At 54.0% G+C, this 27,157-nt stretch overlaps 1 protein-coding gene across 1 annotated transcript in view; it reads right to left on the reverse strand.

Annotated features, from left to right (window-relative positions):
- Positions 1 to 1,386: 1,386 nt before the first annotated feature.
- LOC133347723 (cell adhesion molecule DSCAM-like) overlaps positions 1,387 to 27,157 on the reverse strand; it is a 93,102-nt gene continuing 67,331 nt past the window's right edge. The window contains 24 exon segments of the mRNA XM_061560241.1: positions 1,387 to 3,033; positions 4,581 to 4,762; positions 5,743 to 5,840; positions 9,007 to 9,200; positions 10,422 to 10,631; positions 11,117 to 11,563; positions 12,488 to 12,616; positions 12,723 to 12,838; positions 14,732 to 14,762; positions 16,571 to 16,744; positions 17,510 to 17,704; positions 18,167 to 18,685; positions 18,820 to 18,883; positions 18,885 to 19,009; positions 19,322 to 19,420; positions 20,219 to 20,382; positions 21,681 to 21,798; positions 22,138 to 22,291; positions 22,890 to 23,029; positions 23,149 to 23,304; positions 24,044 to 24,190; positions 25,581 to 25,775; positions 26,035 to 26,203; positions 27,030 to 27,100. Coding sequence (XP_061416225.1) covers positions 2,666 to 3,033; positions 4,581 to 4,762; positions 5,743 to 5,840; positions 9,007 to 9,200; positions 10,422 to 10,631; positions 11,117 to 11,563; positions 12,488 to 12,616; positions 12,723 to 12,838; positions 14,732 to 14,762; positions 16,571 to 16,744; positions 17,510 to 17,704; positions 18,167 to 18,685; positions 18,820 to 18,883; positions 18,885 to 19,009; positions 19,322 to 19,420; positions 20,219 to 20,382; positions 21,681 to 21,798; positions 22,138 to 22,291; positions 22,890 to 23,029; positions 23,149 to 23,304; positions 24,044 to 24,190; positions 25,581 to 25,775; positions 26,035 to 26,203; positions 27,030 to 27,100 — 4,265 coding nt within the window. The 3' untranslated portion in view covers positions 1,387 to 2,665.

Below are 27,157 nucleotides of genomic sequence, written 5' to 3' on the forward strand. Positions count from 1 at the left end.
CACCAATATAATCCTGTTCTATCCAGTTCTTCTGGAATTGCCAAGGGCATAGAATGTTCCATCGGTGGAGGGCGGGGAACGCTGTTGCTATGGAAGTAAAGAACATTTGCCACAAACCCATGAACAGAGATCAGGATCGCTCGCTCGCACCCCCAATCTACAGTTCACGTGAAGTATAAACAGCAGCAGCAGCAGCAGGGTCAACAAGTCATAAATACTGTGCCATGGCTAACAACACAACCTGCCTGTCTGCCTAAGGCACTCAAATATTAACTCAAAATATAAACATGTCCCGTGCTGCAACAGGAGAGCCGTGGATCCCTTGCGTACTTGCCAACGTCACCGATGTTAAGGCGCAGGCTGCCGATTTCTTTTTAAACTCAAATGACTGTGTGCAGATTTTTAAAAGCGAATAGTGCACCAAAAAGGATTTGATTTAAGACATTGCTTTTTATGCAGCGGTTGCGATTAGCTTTGAAAACCAGGTGGTAAAAGGATTTAGAAATCGGCAGCCTACCGCTTAAATCAGCTGCGCTGGTAAGTACACGCCTCCTTCATGTGGCTATGTGCGGAGACAAAAAGTGGAATTAACTTCGCACCACCGATGCGATAGATCAGCAGCATTAATACACACGACTCCGCGTCGATCCCTACTCTCTACGGCTCGGATAGCCATCCACGGACCTCGGCAGTGGTGCCTCCACGATTTTGGATTCTTAGGCAGTGCAGCAGCAAGTGGCAAAGTGGCGGGGAGAATGTGCTCACTGAAGGATTACGTGGGTGCTGAACATCAATGCAGGAAAATCAGCAGCAGCAGCAGCAGGATCACTGGGGATCTCCAGGGATATGCCACAATGTGAGGATGATTCATATAGCTCAGCTGGACATTGCAGATTTTCCCTAAATGCCTTTTCTCACTATTTGCCTATTCTTCCTGCTCCTTGAGTCAAAAAGTTCTGTGATGATTTAACACTGAGTCACGAGCTCTATTTTAAGCCATGAATCAATAAGCCCTCAAAAGGCGGTTAGAACTCGCCAGCCAAATGTCCCGACACATCCAGACATCATCGCCACCTACACGTGCAGTGGGTGCGTGCGTGCGCACAGTGCACGCGAAAAAGCCAACACGCGCCAAACACGAGCCGACACGAGCCAGCTAAAATCAGCAAAAGGTTTATTTCATGTTGTTCGTGGGGCTGCAAAGGCGTCAACAGATTCTTGTAGCCATCTGTCTTTTTATAATCAATTCTTCCCTTTGATTTTAAATGGAAAAAACGAAGTTCGCGGTGATAACGTAAAACACTCCACCACACCTGCTCCCCCCCCCCAGGTGCTGCTCCCCTCCCGCCCCCTGACCACCACCACGCAGCTTCTCCCCCTAAACTCCCCCAACACCTGCCCTACCCCCTATCAAAGACAAAGATCCCCCCTTTAGCCTCATAGGCCGCTGGGGAAAGTGCTATTAGTGAGCACCTATTAAGGCTGGCACAGTGGCACACGATGGGGTGGTGTGACCAGCACCACACTCGCCCAGCCGCCGCCCGGTACCTCCCCGCTTTCCAGTGATGTTGACCGCACACCGCGCCGGCTCGGTAACCATTTTTGGCTTAGATGACCAAGCGGGAGGTTCAGGCCTGTTTCAAAAAACCGATCTTGCCACCAGTGACAACCACTCGCACCGTTGGTCGGGAATCGAACCCCGGGTCGACGGGATCACAGCACAAGTGCGCTCACTAACAACCACTGGGACAGCGCCCCTCACAACACTCGCACTGCCACGCGCATACACACACAGTCATGCCGCACACCACACACGGACGACGCTTGCCGGCGACGGCGGGGGGGGGGGGGAGACGCTTGTAAGTGGGAGGCCGCGAAACCCTTGATAAACAAATCACCCAACACACGAGTAACGCATTCCCTTAAACAATATTAATGATAATGAACGGCGCCACCCCACGAGCTGGGTATTGCCCTGCAGCTAGGTGCGGCCCACAGTGGCCACCTTTCCCGGCTCAAAACTGTGGCATTCAGCCAGAACAAGCATTCAATAATAATTATAACAATAATGATCATACAGTAATAAGAATAATGACAATAAATATAATAAATATATGTTAATTTCTTAATCAAAAGCCACGTCTTTTCGGATGAAGATTGCGGGTGTCACGGAACAGGAGGGAGACTGGCTTTGGGCCAGAGTGGCTCTTGGTTGAGACCACGCTAAGACCAGGCCTAGACGATGAAAACCAGAATGGGTCAAGGTTTAGACTGCGTTGACGCCACGATGGAACCAAGGTTATGTCAGAATGGCTCCGGGTTTAGAATGGGTTGAGACCAGTCTGAGACCGGGGTTCAACCCGTGAATGGTTCCGAGTTGAAACCGTGTCGAGAACGAACCAGCTGAGATTGAGTTGGCGACCAGGCAGGGAGAGAGCTGAGGACCAGCACGAGATGAGATTGAAGCTGCTTAACAAGAGCGTCGCTCGCTAACTGTGGTTTATGGTCGACGTGGCTCGACGGTGCCTCTGCTGGACAGAGGTTCCAAGATCCTCCCTCGCCCGACACCGACCACCGGCACCACTTCCCGGTGCCGTCACAATCTCGGCAGCAGTCGCCCGCTCGCTCACACGTCGCCCACCCGCCTTTCCACTCGCTCGCTCGCTCACACGAGAGTGTACGACTTGGGGTAGGCCTGCGCTCTGGTGCCCAAGGGCCCTCCTGCCTCGCCTAGAAGGGAGTCCCGCGACGCTGAGCTGACGGGAGGCAGAGAAACTAGCTGAGGCTGCATGATGGGCACCGCCGCCTGCTGTTGCTGTTGCTGCTGCTGATGCTGTTGCTGCTGCTGTTGCTGCTGTTGCTGCTGCTGCTGCTGCAGGGTGGTGGTCGGTGGAGCCTGCGGCATGGGCTGGGGCCGAGGAGGGCCACATGAGCGACGTGGTGCGGGCTGGAAGGGTCGGGTTGTGGACGCGGGTGTGGCGACGCCATGCGGCGTGTCCACCTTCAGGTAGAGAGGCAGGTTACAGTATTCGCCTAGGAGACGTGCGGAGGAGGAGGGGCAGCGAGAGGGGCCGAGGGGTCACAGGCATCAGAGAGACGATCGCACAAACCACAAAACATTCGAAACCAACATTTTGAGGCGTTGGCCAAGTGATCCTAGGTTACAATTCAGGTGTCAGCCATCTGCGATAAATCTGCATTCTCAAGTGTAGTGAGTTTATGGTCGTAGCCCAATCACCAAGGACTGCACAAAAAAATTATTCCATTCAATTTGGATTTACACTTCATTTGGCAAACTTCAGCTCTGATAATGAAACACGTTAGTTTTGACTCTCGTGCAATGAACAACTCTGCAGTAGGTCGAGTAGGAAAGTGCTGCCCAGTGCTGTGTGGACTAGAGACGACTTGGAAAGATCTCAAGAGGCGGCACCGTGACATGCGCTTCTGTGGGCTGTTCTCCGACGCAAGGGGTTGCACTGGTCTGTGAAAAATCCGAATGAATTCTTCATCTCATTACATGAAACCCAATGCATAATTAGCAAACATATAAAATGTAACATTCAACATTGAGTACAGTATACTCAGGACAGATACATTTTGAGGTCAATCACACAAACATGACCACACTTGATTTGAAGCTTTCGTGACTGCAGGAATTCATACTCTTTGGTTCTATTTGTAAAGTCACGTAGATAAAAAAATAACTAATAAATCACGACGTTTCGATAGCAACACAAGCCATCGTCTTCAGGTGAAACAACACAGCAGGCGGACTGCTAAGGCAGGAGGAAATGTAGCGAGAGAGACGCCGCAAACCAGAGGCCACATACGCCTGTGGTGGGTACAACCCAAGGGCAAGTGGGCGGGGCTAAGGATGAAATTTGCAAGTCAATGCAAGATCGCAGCACTAGCACACCTCGGCCAATCCGAGGGGGGGAGGGAGGGAGGGGAGGGGGAGGGGCCGCCTGCTGTGTTGTTTCATCTGAAGACGATGGCTTGTGTTGCTATTGAAGCGTCGTGATTTATTATTTTTCTATCTACGTGACTTTACCGAAAGAACCAAAGGGTACGGCCACACTTGCACAAGAGAAATGGTCAATGGTAGGCATTAAGTGGCAGCAGCACCACAACACCTTTTGTGCCAGGCTAGGTGCACTCCGAGGCCATGTGGAGTGGGATAAAGGCTTGTTGGCAGGAGGCACGCATGACAAACCCAGGTGTTAACCTTTAAAAGATCAGGGTGACCTGCAGATGAACCGCTTGTATTCCCCACTGTGCCAACTCATGCATTCCCTCCCACCACCCACCCCCAATGCTGTCTTTGTTACTTTGAGCACCGCTGCGTTGCTCCTCTGCCACCTGCGTTGCTAGAGAACAGCTGTTGGCAGCCGCCCAGTGGCATCATTCACGAGACTCCCCAGACGCCGTCACTGGCATCACAGCAAGAAATCAAACCCGGGGCCGTGGATTTCCACTGGAATTGGGTGGCACAACGCCCGAGTCCACGTATCGTTACACAATGTCAAGCGCACGCGCGCGTTAACCGTCGGCAGCCCTGGAAACGCTCGTCGCCGTCTCACCGGCGCGGTGCGGCACAGGAACGGAGATGGCGCTGCCGCTGGTGCGGAGCGTGGGCCCCCCACAGGTGCCGCCACCCCCACCGGGGCCCCCTCGCGTCACCGGCAGCAGCGAGGGCGGCGATGCCGTGAAGCGACAGATTCCCGACTCGGAGCCGGACGTGGAGCCCGACAGAGGCGTCTCCCTGATGCGTGGGCGGAGGAGGGAGATGGGAGAGCTCTGAGATTACAACTTTGATGAGGTTCGTTTCTCTTTTCGTGACGAATGTACAATCGGCGTAGGCGCCGGGCGGCGATGCGCTTTCCCACAAGCCCTCCTTGTCGCACGTGGTGATGGTACTGATATTCTTGATTCTGTTAGCTGCTAGGAAATTTTGCCAAATTAAGTGAGAAAACAAACTCAACGTCATGTTAACACGAAGGTTTTTCGCAGCCAACATCACGATTCCCAATAGCTTTTTGGGCCAGGCCAAATTTGGTCAGATCAAAACATGGCTACAATTAACAACAGCACAAACTCTACACGCCGTGCTAGACCGGGACCAATATCATCGTGAAGTCGCACACGCCGTTAGGCAGCACTAAAGAAGAAGAAGAAAAATCTTTATATAGACTGGAGGAATCCGATGAGCTATGAAGCTCTTTTTCACAAATGTGCAATGAAAAAGAACTTCATAGCTCATCGGTTCATCCTATGGCCTAACCCAAACATCTATAATTACTTTTCACGGCACGGTTCATTCTTTCACTCTATGATCGTAAGCAGGAGGCACCACCACCTAATATGATGGGGGGGGGGAGGCTCCCATGTCCACACCCTCAATGTGAAATTGCATGCGTGGGATGAGACTAAGAGCAATGACTGAGCCTTAGAGGTCACGAGGTGTCGACTGTGCAATAGCTGCGAGAACTGGCAGAAGGAAGCAATGGTGAGCGAGGCCGGGTGGCATTAACAACACTGGCTGTGATGACCTCTTTAACTTGAACTTGAATGCCGCGTTCTCCATGATGTTCAATACAATTTGAATATCATGAACAAAAAGAATAGAAAAACATTGATTGTTACGCAGATGAGGTCTTCCCCAATGGAATCGCTGCTGCTCTGACCTTTGCTTTCACCCATCTACCCTCTCCCTTCCCCTCTCCTCTACCCCCCCCCCCTCACCCGGCAAGTCCCGTGGCCGTCGCGTCTGCACCGCCTCCCTGTGGCGGCTGCTGCCCATGCTGCTGCTTCTGCAGGTGGCAGCCGGACAGTGTCTGAGCCTGCAACGGTGTAGCGATGGGGGTGTAGGGTCAGAGGTCAATGACAGCAAGGGGGGTTAAAGGTCAATCAGAGGTCGACAGGCACTCCAGTCAGAGCGCTCCAGCTATGTCATCGTTTTCACAAAACCACTGTAATCGCACACTTGACTGAAACATCAAAGTCTTTTAATCTCATTAACACAGCTTCAAACTCGGATTAAGCAGCCTGGGGCACAGAGTCTCGGTTTTGTGCCAATAAAATTAAAGATGGGCCTTTCACAGCTACTGAAATACATGATTGGTTTTCCCATGATGCAACTATTCCATTCCATTTGATCTTCTCAATTTAAAACAGTTTGCACATGTTTTTGTTTTCCAATAACAGTTCTGTTGTTACCTATGAACTCCATAATACAGGTTTTTTTGGGATAGATCGCGTAAATATATAGATGTGTCATTAAACCCGCCACTACCAAACAGCAAATTAGTAAGGTTTGTTACATAAACAGAACATGCCAATTCGTTACTAGTGTAGTGTTAATGAATGGAGCCCCAGTCTTCTTCTGGAGGCAACACGTTTATTTAACAGTAATAACTAGAACACGAGGTCCCTAGCACAAAGGCGTGTCGGCCCCTTCACCCGATACCCTGAGGATGTATAACCTCGGGGCGAGCGTGTCCTACTCACTGGGACCACTTCCTCTAGATATCAGCCCTCCGGCTCGGGCCACCTAGGAGAGGCTAGCTGACCCAACCCAGCCAAGGTCATCGGGTCCCAGCCACTGGCCCACTCAGTCCCGGCCCTCAGAAGGACGGCGGGTCCGGGGGTTCCCAGGGTCCTATGCTAGGCCGGCTCTTCGGGTCTTCAGCTTGACTACTGGCAAACCCGTTCAGGGTCCGCCTTATATACAGTGATCCCTCGTTTATCGCGGTTAATGGGGACCGGAACCCCTCGCGATAGGTAAAAATCCGCGAAGTAGGATTGGCCCCCCTAGGAATTTCCGTATATGTGTGTGTGGGTACCAGAATGTTTAAAATATGTATATTTATACTTTATATATATTTTACTTAAATCTATTTCATTATAAAACCTTAATATTATACATTCACTCTCTCTCTCATACGATACGTATTATGGTGTTCTACACTAACCAATGACAGTAGTATCTTGAGACTTGACTCCAGTAATGACGACGATGACAATGACGATGACAATGACGACGATGACAGACCTGTGCAGTTCGATGAATGTGATGATGAATGATGATGATGATGGTGTTACTGCACAGGTATAATGAGGCCTTTAAATCAGTTCGAAAAATCCGCGATGCACTGAGGCCGCGAAACTTGAACCGCAAAGTGGCGAGGGATTACTGTACAGCTCCCAGGGTCACTCTGCCCCTGGCCACCCCTACTCTCTGGAACCTTCTGGAGGGACCTGGACTATTGCGCAATCCCCCAGCCCCCACTGGGGGCCTGGGGTGTGTATCTCCGGTTCCCAACCACCCTCTGGGTTCCCTGGCCGAATGGTGTTACTTGATACAGGCCGTACTCGCTGTTGCCCCCTGTTGACCCGTGACTGGCGCTACACCAGGTAAGTAGCGGTGACCGCGTATAGCGCTATCAACACCCACTACACTAGTGCAGCACACAGGTGTGTTGGCGGGTTTAACGACACATTTATATGTTTACACGATCTAACCCAAAAAAATCTGTATTATGAATATTGGTCACAAAAGCCTACTTATTAAACTACCTATGAACTTCGATTTAAAGCCTTCGTGACTGCAGGGTTTCATATTCTTGGTTCTTTCGGTAAAGTCACGTAGAAGGGAAATAATAGAAATACAACAATTAAATTCTCACGACGTTTCGATTGCAATACAAGCAATCATCATCAGGTGTGAAAACCACAGCAAGAAATGTTTTGAAAAAGTGGCGTTTTTTTCTTAACGTTAGCACCACGGACAGCGACTGGCGGTTGTTCAGACGGGCGAGTCCATCTATGCTCGGAACGGAGGAGGGGGGAGAGAAAGAGAATGGAATGCGGTCTGGTCTGAAAGTTACCGTAAACGTGAACACAATCAATCAAGACCCGAAATGGTTTATCACATCCTTCCAATGATTTCCAAGCCAGAATCCATCTTCTCGGTTGAAATTGTCTCTGTGTTTGTATATGTGGATGGCCTCATCCACAGGATGTGATAAACCATTTCGGGTTTTGATTGATTGTGTTCACGTTTACGGTGACTTTCAGACCGCATTCCATTCTCCTTATCTCCCCCCTCCTCCATTCCGAGCATAGATGGAATCGTCCGTATGAACAACCGCCAGTCGCTGTCCGTGGTGCTAACGTTAAGAAAAAAACACCACTTTTTTCTAAAATGTTCTTGCTGTGGTTTTCACACCTGATGATGATTGCTTGTGTTGCAATTGAAACGTCGTGAGAATCGTATTGTTTTATTTTTATTATTTTATTATTTCCCTTCTACGTGACTTTAACCGAAAGAAGCAAGAATACCTATGAACTGTTCAATTCTAAAACTTTTCGGTTGCCAACTTTATTAAAATCCCCAGGTACCCCCCCCCCCCACTACCAAGTCCCGCTGTGGCGTCGGTACCACCCCTCAAAACATTTGAGCCACCAGCTGCCACTGCTCGCTTTGTTACCGACAATTCAGCCCCCCATTTGTGCAGCACCCCCCCCCCCCCCACCTCAAGAGGGGGGCCTGGGGAGAACGCCCCACCCCCCTGCCCACCCAACCCTGGCGACGGTACGACCCAAATCTGTGCCCTCTTCCCCACCGCGTGCGTAAAGATGCCCCGTATAGCCTTCACATATTCTTGGAGCAAGTGCTGGTAAGGAGCACCTATGAAGGCCGGAACGGCACAATAGGGGGTGGGTGGCCAGAACCACGCCCGGCCACCTTTGTCTACCTAGTGGCGATGTTTACGCATTGCACCAGGTAGTCATTTGAGGCTGAGTCGACCTAGGGGATCCCCAGGACTGCTTCAAATTATTATTACTGGTGTTGGCTGTGAGCTGGAAATCGAACTCGGGTCACCGAGTTTGTAGCGCAGCGCGCTAATCGCTCCACTACCGCTTCCCATGCACGCACGTACACACGCACACAGGCACACGCGCACGCCACGACGCCGTCACCACTGCCGCGACCTCGGCGTTCACCTGCGGCGGCGGCGGTGGCGCCGGCAGCGGTGAGGAGGAGGCCCGCGAGGACGAGCGATCGCTCACGAAGCACTCGGTGATCTGGAAGGTGGCGTCGCGAAGCTGCTCCTCCATGCGCGCGTGCTCGTAGGCGCGCGCCAGCTCCTCATACGTGGACGACGCGCTCTCCGACACCAGGCTGCTGCGGCCCTTGTCTGGCGGTAGGATTGGGGGGTTTACCCACAGTGCCAGTGGGAGTTGGCAGAAGGGGGGGAGGGTGCTCGTGTTAATGCGAGATGGTCACCGCCACGGTGCTGCCAGGGCTCGCGTTCTTACTCGAGGCGTTGTATGGACTCCCTAGTGCAGCGGTGGCCAACTGGCGTCTCCCGAGCCGCACGCGGCTATTTAATCCGCCACACGTGGCTCTATCGAAGGGGCATGACGGTCGCAGGGAATAATAAATGTCTCCCGTGCTGTGCCAAAAACTGAATTATACACACACTTATATGTACACTTTGCTCTTTGTAGAACTCATGAGGTACTCTTTGGCTCTTGGTCTGATACACGTTGGCCACCGCTACCCTAGCATGTACCTTTATTGAGTCTCAATACACCCTCATCTGGCGTCCCGTGGTTGACAGCGGTCATCTGGTCTCCGTACATAGAGAATGCCCACCTGGTCTCTGTCTGCCTGTGACCATATCACTCAGAATGTGCCCGAAAAATTGTCAGAGCTAAGGCAAGCCAGGATCTAATCTAAGCAGGAAGGTTGAACCCGGACAGTGCTTGGATGGACAACCATCACGCGCGCAGCTTGTGATCAGCTCCAGACTAAGGGGTGACATGGTGAGCAGCAGAGGGTAGTGATTTAAACGCCATTGCTGTCCTGTACTCCTGCGGCTACTTTCACCGCATCCATGACTCACACCGACCAGTGAGGTGAAGGTCAAACAAACCCCTATGACCTGCACAACAAGAGGAGGCCCTCATCCAGTCGGGAACTGACAGAAGAGCTGTCCCATCTCGGCATTGCTATTGGTTACCTGACCATGCTGTTTCTTCCTTGCTCTCGTGGTAAATGTATTTCTATAACCTCACCAAGCATACCTCTCTGATTTCTGCAGCTGCTGCTCTTTCGACCGCAAGGGGTATGGGCGTTGCTGGTAATGTGGCTTAGATCTTAGCGGGAGGCGCTCTCCCATCACGTGGGGTGGACCCCGTTACGGCTCACACTGGCCGACTCCACCATTGTTCTCATGGTGGGGGGGGGGGGCTTCTGAGAATCAATTTCACTCGGCTTTGATTTAACCGTGCACGTGGCTACCCACCCTTGCTATATATATAATCCTCATCTGGTCCCTCTCTTAAAGTTATTGATCTCGTCTCTCTGGATCTGCCGGCCTTTGCCGTCGGCTCCAGCACCTTCGCGTCCTCACCCGTGTCCTGCGACGGCGTCACGCTGTGGCTGTCACTCTCCCCCGCGGCGGCGCCACCCCCGCCATGCCCAGCACCGCCCCCGACACCAACGCTGCCGCCGCCGCCAATGCCACCACCGTGTGGAGTGTGGCCCCGGCTCAGCGTGGTGCCCAGCGTCCACTGACTCACGCAGCGCGGGCGAACCACACCGCCTCGCCTCGCCGACGGGTCTGCCAGGCACGAGGCACACGCGCGCGCAGGCATGAGTACGCGGGCGGGCATGCGGGCGCAAAAGCGCCTGAGGGCACCATCGCAGTAATTCTGGATGGACGATGGTCTGAAATTCCCAATGTCCTCTCCTCTTCTTGTAAAATCATTCACATTCAGCCTCAAATAGTCACTCAACGTGTGTTGCTTTGTGACTCTATGGTAACAGAGAGGCAGTTGCGGCAAGCGGTCAGTCTCTCTCCGTTAAAATGTTTTGCCCGCCTCCTCGGTCACACCCTCTCAAAAATACAACCTCACGTTTCAGCAAATTTGTTTAACAGATTGTAGTTTTGCTGCTGCCCCTCTTTGCACTGCTTTTGCGTCTCGAACTATGAGCATAATGTCAGATGACCATCGTTCAATTTACCCGTGGTAATGCTATGATGATGACGACGATAGTAGAATGATAGTTTACATTTAACTTTTTTTTTTATCAAGTGGCGCTCACTCGTGGAAGGTCTCGCACCCATGGCACATGCATCCATTCCCCCGGCGCCACCGCCGACTCCACTGCCGCCGCCACCGCCGCCACTGACGCCACCGACACCACCGCTGGCTCCCCCGTGCAGCCTGGGCAGCGTGTGATGCGCGCTGGCGTTCGCGTGCGAGCACCGCCGGGCCCTCGTGCCCAGGAACACCCCGCCACCTCCTCCGCTGCCCACGCCGCCCCCGATGCCCCCGACGCCCCCGACACCGATCCCCCCGCCGGCTCCCAGCGCGGGCCCCAGCGCCGAGGAGGAGGACGACGAGGAAAGGGTGCAGCCCACCGCCTTCACCCCGGACGACGACGCCGCCGCAGCCGCCGTGAGGGTGCCAGCCGAGGCGGAGGGGGCCCCGGGCCCCCCGCCCGAGGACGGCGTCAGGGTCAGGGACGTGCCCAGCACCGACTTGACCCCTTTAGCGAGTAGGGGGCATGGGTGGGAAAGTGAGGTGGGGTGGGAAAGTGACGTGGGGAGGGCGGGAGGAGGTCGGCATGGATGGGGAAGGCGGGAGTGAAAGACAGAGTGTCACATGTCACTCTGGGTGAGCAATGAAACATCCACGAGGTTGTTCACTTGCAAAGCGTTCTAAACATGAACACAAACCACCATCATGAAACTGGCTCGACAGCATTAGCAATCATTGTGACTCCGTGGTAAAGGGTTGGCCGTGCAGGGGGGTTGGCTGGATGTTATAGTGGTGCAGTGTGGTTGGATCGAGTGGGCCGTGGTAGAAATGTGGTGGGAAGTGGCGTGGTGTGGATTAGTGTGGTAAGGGCGAAGTGTGGTTGAATGTGATGGCTGTGCATGAAGGATCACAGTGGATTCATAGTGGTGTGGTGTGACTGCGTGTGGTGACAGCAGTAGTTTCTTTGGTTGTATGTAGTAATGGTGTGGTGTGCCTGAACGTGGTCGTTATTTAATTGCTGCTGTGTGGTTGTACACAATGGTGGAGAGTGGTGGAGCGTGACGGAGTGTGGTGGAGCGTGGCGGAGCATGGAATTTTGGCAACCGGTGTGTTGTCACTGTGCGGTGTGGCTAACTTGATACAGCAAGATGGAGCGTGGGGGAGCGTGGGGGAGCGTGGGGGAGCGTGATGGAGCGTGGCAGAGCGTGATGGAACTTGGTCGAGCGTGATGGAGCGTGGTCGAGTGTGATGGAACGTGGATGAGCGTGATGGAACGTGGGGGAGCGTGATGGAGCATGGCGGAGTGTGATGGAGCGTGGTGGAACGTGATGGAGCGTGGTGTGGTAGCTGGAATAGTGTTCGGCCAGTGTGTCGTCACTGTGCGGTGCAGTTAGGGTGGTGGCGATGGTGTCCACGGGGTGGCGCCGCTCACCGCGCGACGGTGAAAGCGATGGCTCCAGCGCGGAGGCGGAGGCGGCCGAGCCGAGGCCGCAGGGGAACGGCTCAGGCCGCGACGCAAAATCTCCGTCGCCCAGCAGCACCGTTGCATTGTCGTCCACGTCTACGCAGCACGACACACGCGACACCAACACACGCGATACACGTGTCGTCACGTACCCAGACATTGTGTGCGGCGATGTTGCGCGTCGTCGTGTTGCGGCGTGTACCCAGGCGCTCCGTGCTGCCCTTGTCGTCGATAAGGAGCTGCGCGCGGGGGACGTCCACGTGAACGCGTGGGGTCTGGGGCTGCCACTTGGGGGGGTCCCCGGCCCGGGAGCTCTTACTGGGGGTACAGCACGCGGGGACGGCACGTACAGCATGCACGGTACACGCAGCACACACAGTACGCACGCAGCACGCGCACAGGGGGACACGCGACACACAGCACAGAATACGCAAGACAAGGCGGGGGGGGGGGGAGAAACAGCACACACAGCACACACGCAGTACACACAGCGCACCACACAAAACACACGGTACAAGAGGAACATGCAGCATGCACAGCACGCACACAGTACGCATGATACACAGCAGGCAGCGTACACGCAGACCGCACAGCATATCCACAGTGCGCAGCGCATACACAGTACACGCAGCACGCGGGGTATACAACACAGCACAGTCCACGCAACACAGCACAGGTCAAACCACACAAGGACGAAGGGTCGTCACATACAGCACCCACAAGACACACACGCACACACACGCATCAGGCACGGCACTCATGAGGCACGTACAGCACACATCACGCACAGCGTGTACAGAAATTACACGCGGCAAATACAGGACGGCGCACAGCACGCACAGCGCACACAAGCCACACAGCACACACGAGACACACACGGCACACACAGCACAAAGGATTAATATGTGCAGTACACATGCACGTTTTTTCCACACAACGCAGAGGCACAGGATAAGCAAAGCACATTCAGAGTGGCTGAGGCATGCAGTGTGCAGTAAGAGGGGCCCAGCCACTCCTGTCGCATGTGCACATCATGCGCGAGCGCACACACGTGCACACGCGCACGCATGAACATGCAATTACATCGGTGCCTGTGTGTTAATGTATAATACAGCAGTAACATGGCACCGCGTATATATATACACACACTTCAGTATTTCTGACATGTGTATATATATGTGCACATACACAAATAGATAAGCGGTCCAAATTACTCATCACATGTCAAAAGCTAAGCAGAGTTGAGCCTGGATAAGTGCTGACCCCCGCTGCCTACGTTGTGGGCAGCAGGGGTCACTGCAGTAAAATGCATTGTTGTACTGTGCTTCTATGCTCCCCGCCTTCACCAACTCACACTGGCCAGCGTGGTGAAGTATAGTCAAATAACCCCCACGACTCGCACCGCGCAGGCAGGACCTCATCCAGCAGTGGACTGACAAAGGGCTGTACATGTCCATATGCAGTGCAAATAAGCTGCATAGCTGATACATTAAGCTCGTTGTCAGTGACTGACAAAAATTCGAATGAAATTCTACAAAGGCTTGTAAGCTGAACTTTGGCACAAATACAGCCGAGTCTTTGCTTAAATATTAGAAAAATCCAAGACAGAGAGAAAAACGTCTATTTTGGGTAGGTGAAGTATGGTCAAATAAGCCCCACGATCCACACAGGCATGGGGAGGAGGCCCTAATCCTGCAGTGGCTTCAGGTTTTAAGTAAATTTTCCCAAACCAGCTGAAAACTCAACAGACCAGCATAGTCTCATTTGCAAGAGTGCTCTGGGGTATGAATCTGCCAGGTGTAGGCAACGATTGTTGTGTATAATGCCAATTGAGTCATTTGCGGCTAAAACTTCCGAATTTGGACCCTGACGCAGCACACAATGGCCTACTCTTGCGAGTGACGTCAAGGGGGTCTTTAACGTTTGCTGTGAGGCTGACGCCACTGAGACTCGCAGTAATAACCAAGAGCGGTCGCCGGATTTCAACCGTGAACTTCTGCAACAAGTGTCGAACGCGCTACCATTGGGCTGCGTCATCGCCCGGCTTGACACAAAGTACGACAAATGTAGACGTACAACACATATGCGTACTGCACACAGGTGAACCGCATACATTCGGAAATGTGTAACAAAGAGAAGGTGGAATTAGCGCCTGTGCATTGCTGGTTGGTGCGTAAAGGATTTTGCCAAAGCGTAGTGATGAACACTCACCTCATCAGCATTTCCGCAAGACTTTTGGCATCTTTAATGAACAGATAATTCAATAAAGATAGCAGCAAACAAAGGTGTGATGCGGGTAAACACAATGAGAGCACGATGGCGGTGACACAAAGGGCAGGTAAAGGGAGACACAAAAGCGTCGCACAACAGATGAGAGTGAAGAGGCAATGCAACCTCAAGATAATGGAACACAAACGAGTCCAAAGAGGGGACAGCGGATACATTTATTGATGGATTAATACACGATAAGTGACAACAGATATATATACGATTGTCTCCGTACAAAATAACCCAGAAAAAAACGCAACAGAAAATTTAAAGTGAATGTAGGAAATGGAATATGTTTGGTCGTTTCATTTTTGGGTTTAGCACGCAAAAGTGATATGAATTTTGGTCATTTTCACGGAGCGCACAGACAAGACAAAAAAAAACGTGTTTTGGCATTGGAAAAGTCGTTGGGTAAATCAAAAGACAGAGAAAAGGATGGAACGGGGGGGCACAAAGACATCCGGTGGAGAGGGGGGGCACGTGGGAGAGAAGGCAGAGAGAGAATTTTCATTTCAACGGCATCTTTAATCACGGATCATTGTTCCCAACCTTTACGCCTCTCTGGCCACTGTTGTGTGATTTCATTCTGTTGGCAGGGTGGTAGCGCAGTTGGCAAATCATGTAGACACCAGTGCACACTCTCACACATACAAAGATCTCCCATGTACCATACGTATATTAGCGAGCTCTTTTTAAGATTGCAACAGTGCATAATGGAGTGGTATGGTCAGCACCACACTGGGCCAGCCACCTTTTTTCACCCCAGTGCTGATGTTATACATACTGTGCCAAGTACTAATTTAACACTGATTCGACCTAAGGGAGGCTCAGATATCTGGGTCAACCTAGGTGAGGTTCGGATATCACTCCCCACTGACGTTAGCCATGGCCAGGAATCAAAATCCGGTTGCTGGGTTTGTACTGCAAAGTGCTACCCATTTTGTGCCACAGTTTCTCACACCAATACCAATACGCGCCATTCGCCACATAGTGAAGGGGATGTGCACTTTGAGGCCACGTGAAGTATCGAAGGCTCGCTGACAGGAGGTCACGGGACAGGCCCAGGTTCCATGGATTGGCTGACTGAGATGACTCGTAGATGCACCAGCTATACCCCCTACTGTGCCAACTTGCTGCATTTTAGCCACCCGGCGCTCCGCTCATTGTGAGCGTCGCTCCTCTGCCCTCAGTGGTTGTTGGAGGGCGACTGCCTCCAACTGCCCAGTAGCGTCCTTCACAAGCCTCCTCCACACACATACACACACACTCACACATCTGACGTAAGTGAAACCCAGCCCCTGGTTTAGATATCACTCACCACTGACAGGTAGACACACAATGGACACTCTTCACATATAGTCTCAACAGACTGTTCGGACAAGTGTTGTTAGCAAGCACCTATGAAGGCCGGCATGGCACACGAGGGAGTGAGTGGCCAGCACCACACCCGTTGTCCACAAGTGGTGATATTTAAACACCGCACCAAGTACTCGTTTGAGGCCAAGTCGACCTACGGGAGGCCTAGGACCAGTACAGATAATCGTCACTGGTGTCGACCGTGAGTGGGAATGCGGGAATCGAACTCGGGTCGCCGGGTTCGTAGCACAGTGCGTGCACACACACATAAGCATGCGTGTACAATTCACCACATATGTCCGTGCAGTTCAAACGAGTGTCAAGCAAAGCTTGTGTGTACTCAGGATAGCGGGAGCTAGGCAGGCCAGCTGAATAATCGGGGTGGTCAGGGGAATCGAGGATGATCGGGGCGGTGAGGCTGAGCACCTCTGAGCCGCTTGAGGCGACGCTGGCGGCGGTGTTTGCGCACGGCGCAGGCGAGCGCCGAGATGGCAGAGAGGAGCAGGAGGCCGCAGCAGAGCGACGCGGTGAGCGCGACGCCATCGCCGTCCGGCACTAGCGAATTGTCGGCACTCAGCCGCGTCAGGGGCGGCACCGTGCCTGCACGGAGCGGGGGGGGCGGGCGACGGGAGGCACAGCAGCGTGTGAATCGCTGCGACATGCGCCATCGCCGTGCACGCACGCATGGTGGGATAAGTAGCCACGTGTGTGTTTATAAATATACACGCGTGTAAATGTTAATATCACGCGTGTGCGCACGCGTGTACACTGGCACATCGGAGACTCACATTCTTACCAAAAAATATATACAAAAAGGACAAAGATCCCCCGTATAGGCTTAACAGACTTGTGTAGCCAGCACCACGCCCTACTAGATTTGTCTCCACAGTGCTGATGTTTTTCCCACCACACCATGGACTTATTTAAGGCTGAGTCAACCTAAAGGAGGCTCAATATCTCTCGCCACTGATGACTGGTCATCAGCAGGAATCGAACTCGGGTAGCCGGGTTCATAGTGCGAAACGCTAATGACAACACTACCACTCCCCAAACACACACACATACAGATATATATAACCAAAGACAAAGATATCCTGTATATCCTTTTCCTGCTGTTGGGTCAAGTGCTGTTAGCGAACACCTATGAAGGGCAGCACAGCACACGAGGGGGTGGGTGGCGAGCACCACTCACGCCCGCCTTTGTCCCCTAGTGGCGATGTTTACACACTGCACCAGGTATTCATTCATCTCAGGCCGAAGGGAGGCCCAGGACTGGTTGAAATATTCGTCACTGTTATTGGCGCAGACCACCAAACTAGGCACACGCAAATACACGCGTGTGCGCGCGCGTGAATGAGCGAGCACCTCCATTGGCGTCGAGCGTGGCGAAGGAGTGGAGGCGCTCAGAGCAGCCAGCTGCGTTGCAGGCACGCGCCCGCACCTCGTACCACGTGCCCTCGCGGAGCGACGCCAGCACGGCGTGCACGCGCGACCACCCGTCCGCTCGCCACCAGCCCTCGCCACCGCCGGCGCTGCCACCCCCGCCACTACCGCCAATGCCTACCAGGGACGCCGCCGACACATTGCCAGTCACCCGGCCAATTAGTCAATCAATCAATTAACCAATTCCATCCAACTAACCAGAAAGCCAATGATGCAGAAAGCCAGTTATTAGACAGTCAACCATTCAGCCAGCCAGCCAATAAACCTGTCACACTGCCAAATCATCCAAAATTTCAGTTGATAAACAAACAAAATCCGTGAAACTATTAACCAACTAATAATGCACTAAACCAGCCATACAATTAAATAATCACACAACTGGCCACTGAACTAATCAATCAACCAATCATAAAGCTAACCAGCCATCCACTCAAACAATTAATAAATTAACTAATTAATCAAACCATTCATCCAAGCAACCACCTATCCACCCCATCATACGCAACACTCACACCCAGCCATATAATCATTCGACACCCCGTCAAGGCTCCCAGCCATCCACCCGCGCCTGCCCCTCACCGCCTGTTCCAGATGCGGTGGCCGGCGCAAGCCGGGTCCAACTGTCAGGTGCGGCCACGGCGGACGAGGGGGCGCCCGCCGGAGGCCCAGGCGGCCGCGACCACCCCGGCTGCCCGGCCGTGGCCGCACCCCAACCCTCGGGGGCCCCGGCGCCGCCACCATCGCCGCCGCCGGCTCCGCCTCCTCCGCCGCCACCTCCGCCACCGGCCCCGCCAGGAGGCAGGTGTGACCACGGCGCCACTCTCGTTCCACCGCCGCCGCTGCCTCCGCCGCCGAGAGACAGCGCGGAGCCGGGCAAATCCGAGTCTTTGGTGAGCCCCGGGAGTTTCGGGATGGATGACGAGGAGGATGATGACGAAGAGGCGGGGGTGCCCGGCGTGCCGATGGGGCGGAACTCGATAGAGAAGGACGTGAGGGGGCAACCGCCATCCGAGAGGCCCAAGAGCAGCAGCGCGGCGTGCGTGGAGTTGACGAAGGAGAGCGTGTGGGAGTCGGGCTCCGCGCGCGAGAACCACGGCGCTAGGGGGGCACGGGGACAGCGGAGGGGCAGAGGCACGCGTCTGTGTGCGTCCGTGCGTCTGTGTGCGTCCGCACGTCTTCACACGTCTGTGCGCCAGCGAATCTGCGTGAACGTCCCGTCTGCACCCACTCACCTTTGCCCTGCGTCTTGGCCTCGAGGATCTCACTGATCCTCCCCGTGCCCACGGCGTTGCGCGCAGGCGAGCGTAAACTTGTACCACGTGCCGCATCGCAGCTGCTGCACACGTAGCGAGCGCTCGCCCGGACCCACGCGCACCTCGTCCCAGCGCTCGCCCCGCTCCGACGACAGCTGCAGCACGTAGCCTGCACACGGCTCGCCAGGGACCAGAGAAGCAGCAGCATCAGCAGGAGATGCAGCAGCAGCAGCAACGGTTAGCAAGAGACAATAGTAGCAGCAACAGCAGCAGCAGAGACAGCAGTAGTAACAGCAGCAGCAACAGCAAAGACAAATCAGCATCAATAGCACCAATAACGGCAGTAATGTTTCAAAACCAATCGCATTAAAAGCAACACCGAAGGCAACACCAATGACAGCATTATTAATAGCAGCAATGTAATTCTCATCCCACCAGAAGTCGAACTCGTAGCCTGCTCTCTGAGGACGTCCCCACTCACCTCGGATGTTGCTGCCCCCATCGTCCCCGGTGACCCAAGTGAGGGTGATGGAGTTGGCTGTTGTCTTGGAGACGGAGAGTCGTGGCTGATCAGGCGGAACTGAACACATGCAGCAACATCAGCCACCATTCACCATTAAGTGGCACCGACATCACCACAGCTCCTGTGCCAGGATAGGTGAACTTCGAGGCCACGTGAAGTGTTGCAAGCTAGCCGGCAAGTGGTCACAGGAACAGACCCAAGTGCTACGGCCTAGGTTATTGACAGGACTGGCAGATGCACCATGTACGATCCCCCCTACGCCAATGCACCATGAGCCACCCGGCACTCTACTGGCTGCTTCCCAACTGCTCCGTACTGTCACAAGCATCCTCCACATGGTGAAATTTTGACACTGCTGGTACGAGTCCATTCAGCTCCAATTTCTCCCATACCAAATCAGCCCATCTTTAAATGTGGCTATGTGACCCAGTATCCTCACCTGTTCAAGGAGTTCACCGATGGAAAAATATCGAATTATATATCTAAATCTCTTAACAATATGCAAGCTCCTCACAGAATCAAGTCTGGTTAAACCCAGGATGGATTGTACGTCTGCTGTAGCAGATGGGCTGAGAATGTGGCCTCTGTGCATTGCTACACCTGCCTGTACCCATATTGTGGCTTCATGAGCTTCTCATCATGCTCAGCAAGAGCATCTTCTTTTTCAGGACAGCCTCAAATAAGTACCTGGTGCAATGTTCACACATCGCACCAGGCACTTATTTGAGGCTGAGTCGACCTAGGGGCGGCCCAAACCCGTTTCAGATACTCGTCACTGGTGTTAGCTGGGAGCAGGAATCAAACTCGTGTCGCCGGCTTGGTAGCGTAGTGCGCCAACACGCACAGCACACGCACCCTGCACAGTGAGCTGCAGGGTGATGCGGTCGGAGCCCCACGAGTTGGAGGCCTCGCAGCTGTAGAAGCCGGAGTCGTCGGCCTTGACGGCGCGGATCACGAGGCTGCCGTTGGTGTGGATAAGACGGCGCGCATCCGACCACAGAGCCACAGGCACGCCGTCACTGTGTTCGCACACACACACGCACACCAAACGAACACACTGTCAACATCATCATGACAAGTTCCAGGCCTCTGTCTGATTGAGGTCGTCGCCACACCGTGTCAGTCATGGGAGGGGGGTATGGCCGCACTGACCACGCTGGTCAGTGAGGAGCGGTGATCGGAGGTTGAGGATCGGTTCCGCTTTCACTCGCTATTGATGTCATCCGCGGTTGGGATTCAAAACTTAGGTCAGCGGGGTCATCATGCAGTGTGCTAATACTATGCCGCAGCTCTTCCCAGTTGTAATGCCGCTGGCTTTTGGAAAGTTGTTCGCCCGTTCTTCCGCTTACAAGCGGAAGTACAGAAATATGAGCAATGCACGACAAATTAGTAAACGATATCCCCTCTCCAAAATACGAGTTTGTTTTTTGAGAAGGCGTGATCCGATCTGGAGAGCGTGTGTTGCATGACGAAAATATGCAAATGGTATCACTGAAAGCAAGGCCCGTATTGTTTCTCTACATGGTCCCTTTGAAGTGTAATTATTTATACATCTACCAAAGAATGCCTCACTGAGCCTCACGACAATTTTTTTCAGAAGGATCCCACATTGAGATGTTGAACCAATTCCACAAATGAGCCTTTGGCATCATGCAAAACGAAAAGTATCCTGAGAATAACCCATCACACATACGAGGAGAAGATGACACTCAAAGCTCCCCGCAAACGGCTTGTATGTAGATATGTTAAACATTGTTCGCACCATACTAATTGGAGGTGCGGGGGAAGGACGACAAACTAAACACAAAAAATTGTTCTAAAAAAATTAGTTTTCAATCTAGATTTAAAAGTGCATAGCTCCAGTGGCTTCCTATTGGAAGCAAGAGCATTCCAGAAGCGCACCTGAAAGCGCGCGATGCGGTAACCGTCTTTGTTCAATGGCCAGCCAAAAGTCGCTGCGAGGATGACCAAATTTCGCATGACGGTTTATGCTCCTTGACGAGACCAGCATTTTTATTGTTTTATTACTTCACTTCTACGTGACTTTACCGAAAGAACCAAGAAGATTGTTCACATGTGGCAAGCACTTTGTGTGTAATGAGTGCGACCTTATAACGTATCGTTCGGCAACCGGAAGTCAATCGCCGTACTGCCACCTCGCAGCTCAAGGCCATCCAAATGCTAACCAGGCTCAACGCTGCGAAGCTTCTGATACCTCAGGAGATCGGCTTATTTGACGATTTGCCTGCCTAAGGAAGGCGATGGACTTTTCTTATCGTCGTGCCGTGTGTGCTGTTTGTTGTTTCGCGGGCGGGACCTGTCCTTGGTCCAGCGCACGGAAGGGCCGGGCTCGCCAACGGAGCGACAGGGCAGCTGCACGTCCCTCATCCACGGCGATGACATGCGGCCTCCAAACGACAGCACCCGCGCCGGCGCTGAGCAACCACAACAACAACCCCCGCCACAAGGACCTTCAGCAACAACAACACTGTGTGTCCGTGTCTCCTGTGTCCCCCCAACGTATGCCCGTGTGTCCCCACGTCCGTTATGTCTCTACGAGTCCCCGGTTTCCCCGACGTCCTCATGTACTCGACGTGTGCATTGTGTTCCTGCACGTGGCAGTGTTCCTGTGTCTCCAGCGCCCTCCATTTACCCGTGCGCTCAACGCTCTTCCGTGTCTTCACGTTCTTCACGTGTCCCCGCGTGTCTCCGTCCGTGTGTGTCCCCCAAGTTCTCCCGTGCCACCTCCGTCCCCGTGTCCCCGTGTCCCTCACCCTTGTGAATGGCCTCGACGGGGACGCTGTGGGTGGCGTTTCCTCTCCCGGCCGCGGTGCTGGCGCTCACGCTCACGACGTAGCGCGTTCCCGTGCGGAGATTCCCCACGCGGTACAGCAGTGTGTCGGGCGCCGACTCAAACTCGCTCACCACCTACACACACACACACCCCAGCGCGTTATCGTGTGTACACACACCCAAAGACAGAGATTCCCCGTAAAGCCTTAACAGACTGTTGGGGCAATCACACCTCCGATTAGTGTGGTTGGCTACATATGGTGCAAAATAAAGTTCAACATACATACTGGGCTGTTAGAGAGCACCTATGAAGGCTGGCAGTTCAGGTAGATGGTGTGGGGTGTGTACCGTGTGTGGCTGGCCCTGGCAGTTCAGGTAGATGGTGTGGGGTGTCTACTGTGTGTGGCTGGCCCTGGTAGTTCAGGTAGATGGTGTGGGGTGTGTACCGTGTGTGGCTGGCCCTGGTAGTTCAGGTAGATGCTGTGGGGTGTGTATCATGTGTGCCTGGCCCTGGTAGTTCAGGTAGATGGTGTGGGGTGTGTACCGTGTGTGGCTGACCCTCGTAATTCAGGTAGATGGTGTGGGGTGTGTACCGTGTGTGCCTGGCCCTGGTAGTTCAGGTAGATGGTGTGGGGTGTGTACCGTGTGTGGCTAGCCCTGGTAGTTCAGGTAGATGATGTGGGGTGTGTATCGTGTGTGGCTGGCCCTGGCAGTTCAGGTAGATGGTGTGTACCGTGTGTGGCTGGCCCTGGTAGTTCAGGTAGATGGTGTACTTGCGGATGAGGCCGTTGGGCGTGAGGGGCGGAAGCCACGACACCATGGCAGCGTTGGCCGACGCAGCGGCCGCTTTAATCCCAGCCGGACTCCCTGGCACTGAGACGCAGGGACGCAAAGACGGCGAAAGAGACAACCAGCGTTGGTGTTACCGTCCGCAGGAGGTGGATTGCGGTGCGGTGTGGAGCATCGCGCTGCGGATCGGTGTGCGGTGTTACCGTCCTCTGCGGTGCGGGCCTGCGTGGCGGGGCTGCGTGCACCCTCCCCGGCCCGTGTGCACGCCGCCACCTGCACACTGTACTCCGTGTACTTGAGCAGCCCCCGCAGCTGCGCGCGTGTCTCCGTCGTGCTCACGTTGCTCACCTCGCCGGGGTCTGGCACGTAAACAACAACAATCACAACAAAAACAACAACAATAGCGGCACCTACATTAATGCCACTAGAAACGCACACACAACAGCAAACAGAACAACATTAAACACAGCAACCTCGCAGCAACAACAACGTTCAGCACTATAACATTAAATGCAACAATATTAAATACACTCGACCACACAGTTATATTTGAAACAACAACTTGAAGCACGAAAATTGCAATGTTGCAATCGTTTGGGGAGTGTCCTGCGATGTATGTATTTTGAACTTCTTTCGCACCATACCTAGCCAATCATGCTCATCGGAGGTGCGGGCGTGTTGTGCCGTTTTGTGTCGTGTGGTGTGGCTCAACGGTACACAGCATGCTAGTGGGGTGCGAAGCTCGGTGTGCGGTTTAACGATGAGTCAACACGTGAACGTGAGTCGTGGGGCGTGATGGAGTGGCACTGCAGTGTGCCGCATGCCTCTTCTATGTTGCGCCGCTGTGTCAATGCAGCACATTCACAGATTCAATTCAGCCGGGTCTGTCCGGTTGGGGGACCTGCGGAATATTTCTTGCATCCCGGCACACCACATGCAGTAAACATCTTGCTGTGCCTCTGGTGTACCGGTGACCAGGAAAACACGTGGTGAGAAATTAAACCCTGGGCACAATGGTGCGGTGTGTGGTGTGTTGGTGTGGCACGACGGTCTTGCGAGTATCATGAGCGGCACGACGATGCGGCGTGCAGGCCTCACCGCCGTCGGTTGACAGGGGCCAGTAGGTGACGCGATAACCGGTGAGGACCCCGTTGAAGGCGTCCCTGGGGGGCGGCTCCCACGTCACCTCCACGGCCTCCGACGACATGGCCACCACGCTCACCGTGCCAGGGGGCCGGCTCGGCACTGGACGCAGGGACGAGGGGACACCACGTGGGAACACGGAGGACATGGGATTCGGAACACAGGGGTACGGGGACATCGGGACGTGGGACACGGGGGCATACGGGCATGGAACGTGAGGACACCACGCAGGACAAAGGGACGCGGGGATGTGGGGACATGAGATGCGAGACACAGGGACAGAGGAGTACAAGGGTGGGGATGCAGGCAGGGACACAAGGATATGAGGACAAGGGGAGATGAAGACACAGGGCATGCAGGGATAAGGGGACCCGGGGAGACACAGATGGAGATGTGAGAGAGAAAGAACCATGGTGGACATGGGCACAGACAGATGTGGGAGACATTAAAACGATGGTACCAAAGGAACTAGGAAGACATGGGGGAAGTAAGCACATGGCAATATTGACATGGGGACAGTGGATCACGAGTACACAGAGACAAGAATATGTGCGAATGCAGAGACATGGGGAAAGTGTGACGATGGGAACGTGGAGACAAGCAGAACACAGGGACAGTGGAGCACAGGGAGGACGGAGCACAAACACAATTAATCACATGCACGCACACAAGCCAACAACAGCTGCCATTTACTACTAAGTGGCAGTGATGAAACCCTGCACTAACACCAGGTTCGATGGAATTCGAGGTGACATGCAGCACATTAAGTTCGTGATTAGGAGATCACGGGACAGATCCCAGTGTGATGGGTCAACCAACTGAGCTGACTGGCAGATGTACCACCTGTGCTCCCAGTTGCACCACCATTCTGTGTTTTAATCGCTGCGGCGCTCTGCCCGTTGTTGTGAGCGACACAAACACGACACACACACGCACACACACACTGGGGCACACATACACACGCACACACGCACACACACGCACTGGGGCACGCACACACACTGGGGCACGCACACACACACGCATGCACACGCACACACGCACACACACTGGGGCACGCACACACGCACACACACACGCACACACACACTGGGGCACGCACACACACACGCACACAAGCACACACACACTGGGGCACACACACGCACAATATGCGCACGCACACATGCACACACACACTGGGGCACGCACACACACACGCACACACACACTGGGGCACACACACACGCACACACACACTGGGGCACGCACACACACTGGGGCACGCACACACGCACACACACACGCACACACACACTGGGGCACGCACACACACACACGCACACAAGCACACACACACTGGGGCACGCACACACACACGCACAATATGCACACGCACACATGCACACACACACTGGGGCACACACACACACGCACACACACACACACGCACGCACACACGCACACACACACGCACACACACGCACACACGCACACACACTGGGGCACGCACCGTCCTCGAGGGTGGTGGCAGTGGCCTCGGGGGAGGTGGGGCCGGTGCCGGCACGGTTGTACGCCTGCACCACCACCGCGTACCCCGCGTACTTGCGCAGGCCCCGCAGCAGCACCGAGCCGCCCGTCTCGGGGTCAAGGGTCACGCGGCTACCCCCGACGGCACCGCCGACAGCGCCTACAGTGCCCACACCACCTGCACACAAAGTGCACACGTATACCGGGTATGCCACGTAAGCACCGAGTGCACGTGCAAGGCACAGATGTGAAAGATTCATGGGACGCAAGCACAAGACATGCATACACAGTGCACCGTGTAGGGAGGACACACATACACACGCAAACCACGCATGGCACAGGATCAGAGTCACCGTTAAGTTAGACACAAGGTCAGGGTTAAAGTCGGGGTTAGGGGTCGGACTGAGGGATCAGAGGTAGAGCGCACACCCACGTACCCCCTCCCTCAGTGGTGGTGCCGTCGAGCGAGGCCGTGTCTGAGGGCGCCGCGGCCGCCCCGCTGGCCGTGAGCGCATCCACCACGATGAAGTGTGTGCCCAGCGCCAGCTCGCGGAAACCGACCTGGTACCCACGAATGAGACCGTTCCGCAGCTCGCGTAGCGGGGCCTGGGCACAAGGGGTGAGGCGGGGGAGGAAGGCGTGGGGGAGTACCAGGAATGGGAGTTTAGTCAGTCACTTTAGTTAGAGTGCAGTTGAGAGATACATTATTTGATGGAAGGATGATCGATATGTTTAGTGAAGATGAGTGAATACATTGTTGTCATCACCACCAGCACCACTGTGACAGACATTACGCTAAACTCGAGGGTTTTGGCTAGGATTCGTACTATTGTGAGGGTTTTGGTTAGTGCTAATGATATGGCATGGACAAGTGTTTAAGCCAAGCACAGAAGTCGGGATAGGGTTGAGTTATGCATAGGGCTAGGGTTAGTGTTGGAGGATTAGGAATCATATGAGGGTAGTTTTCGTGTTAGGGAGAGTGCTAATGATAGGATTAAGATTAGTGTTAGATAAAAGACTGAGGTGGTTAGGGGTAGATATAGGATAGTGATAAATGTCAGGGGTAGAGTTAGAGCTCGTGTAAGGGTTGGTGATAGAATTAGTGGATAGGAGTAGAAGTAGGGCAAGTGTTACGGCTGGTGTTAGGGCTGGTGGTGTTGGAGCTGGTGTTAGGGCTGGTGTTAGAGCTGGAGTTAGGGCTGGTGTTGGGGCTGGTGTTAGGGCTGGTGTTAGGGCTGGTGTTAGGGCTGGTGTTAGGGCTGGTGTTAGGGCTGGTGTTGGGGCTGGTGTTGGGGCTGGTGTTGGGGCTGGTGTTAGGGCTGGTGTTGGGGCTGGTATTAGGGCTGGTGTTAAGGCTAGTAGATAGGGGTGAGTAGATAGGGGTAAATGTGTGAGGGTCAGTGCTAGTGGTCAGGGAAGAGGAACATCTCACCATCCAGGAAACACGGATGCTCTGGGACGACACCGGCTCCAACACCACCTCCAGCGGGGCGCCGTCCGGGGCTGTACACAACACGCCACGTACACAACACGACACGTACACAACAAGACATGTTGCGA

Source organism: Lethenteron reissneri, chromosome 26 (assembly GCF_015708825.2).
Source record: "Lethenteron reissneri isolate LAM-NWPU_2019-01 chromosome 26, ASM1570882v1, whole genome shotgun sequence".
In the NCBI taxonomy this organism is placed as follows: domain Eukaryota; kingdom Metazoa; phylum Chordata; class Hyperoartia; order Petromyzontiformes; family Petromyzontidae; genus Lethenteron; species Lethenteron reissneri.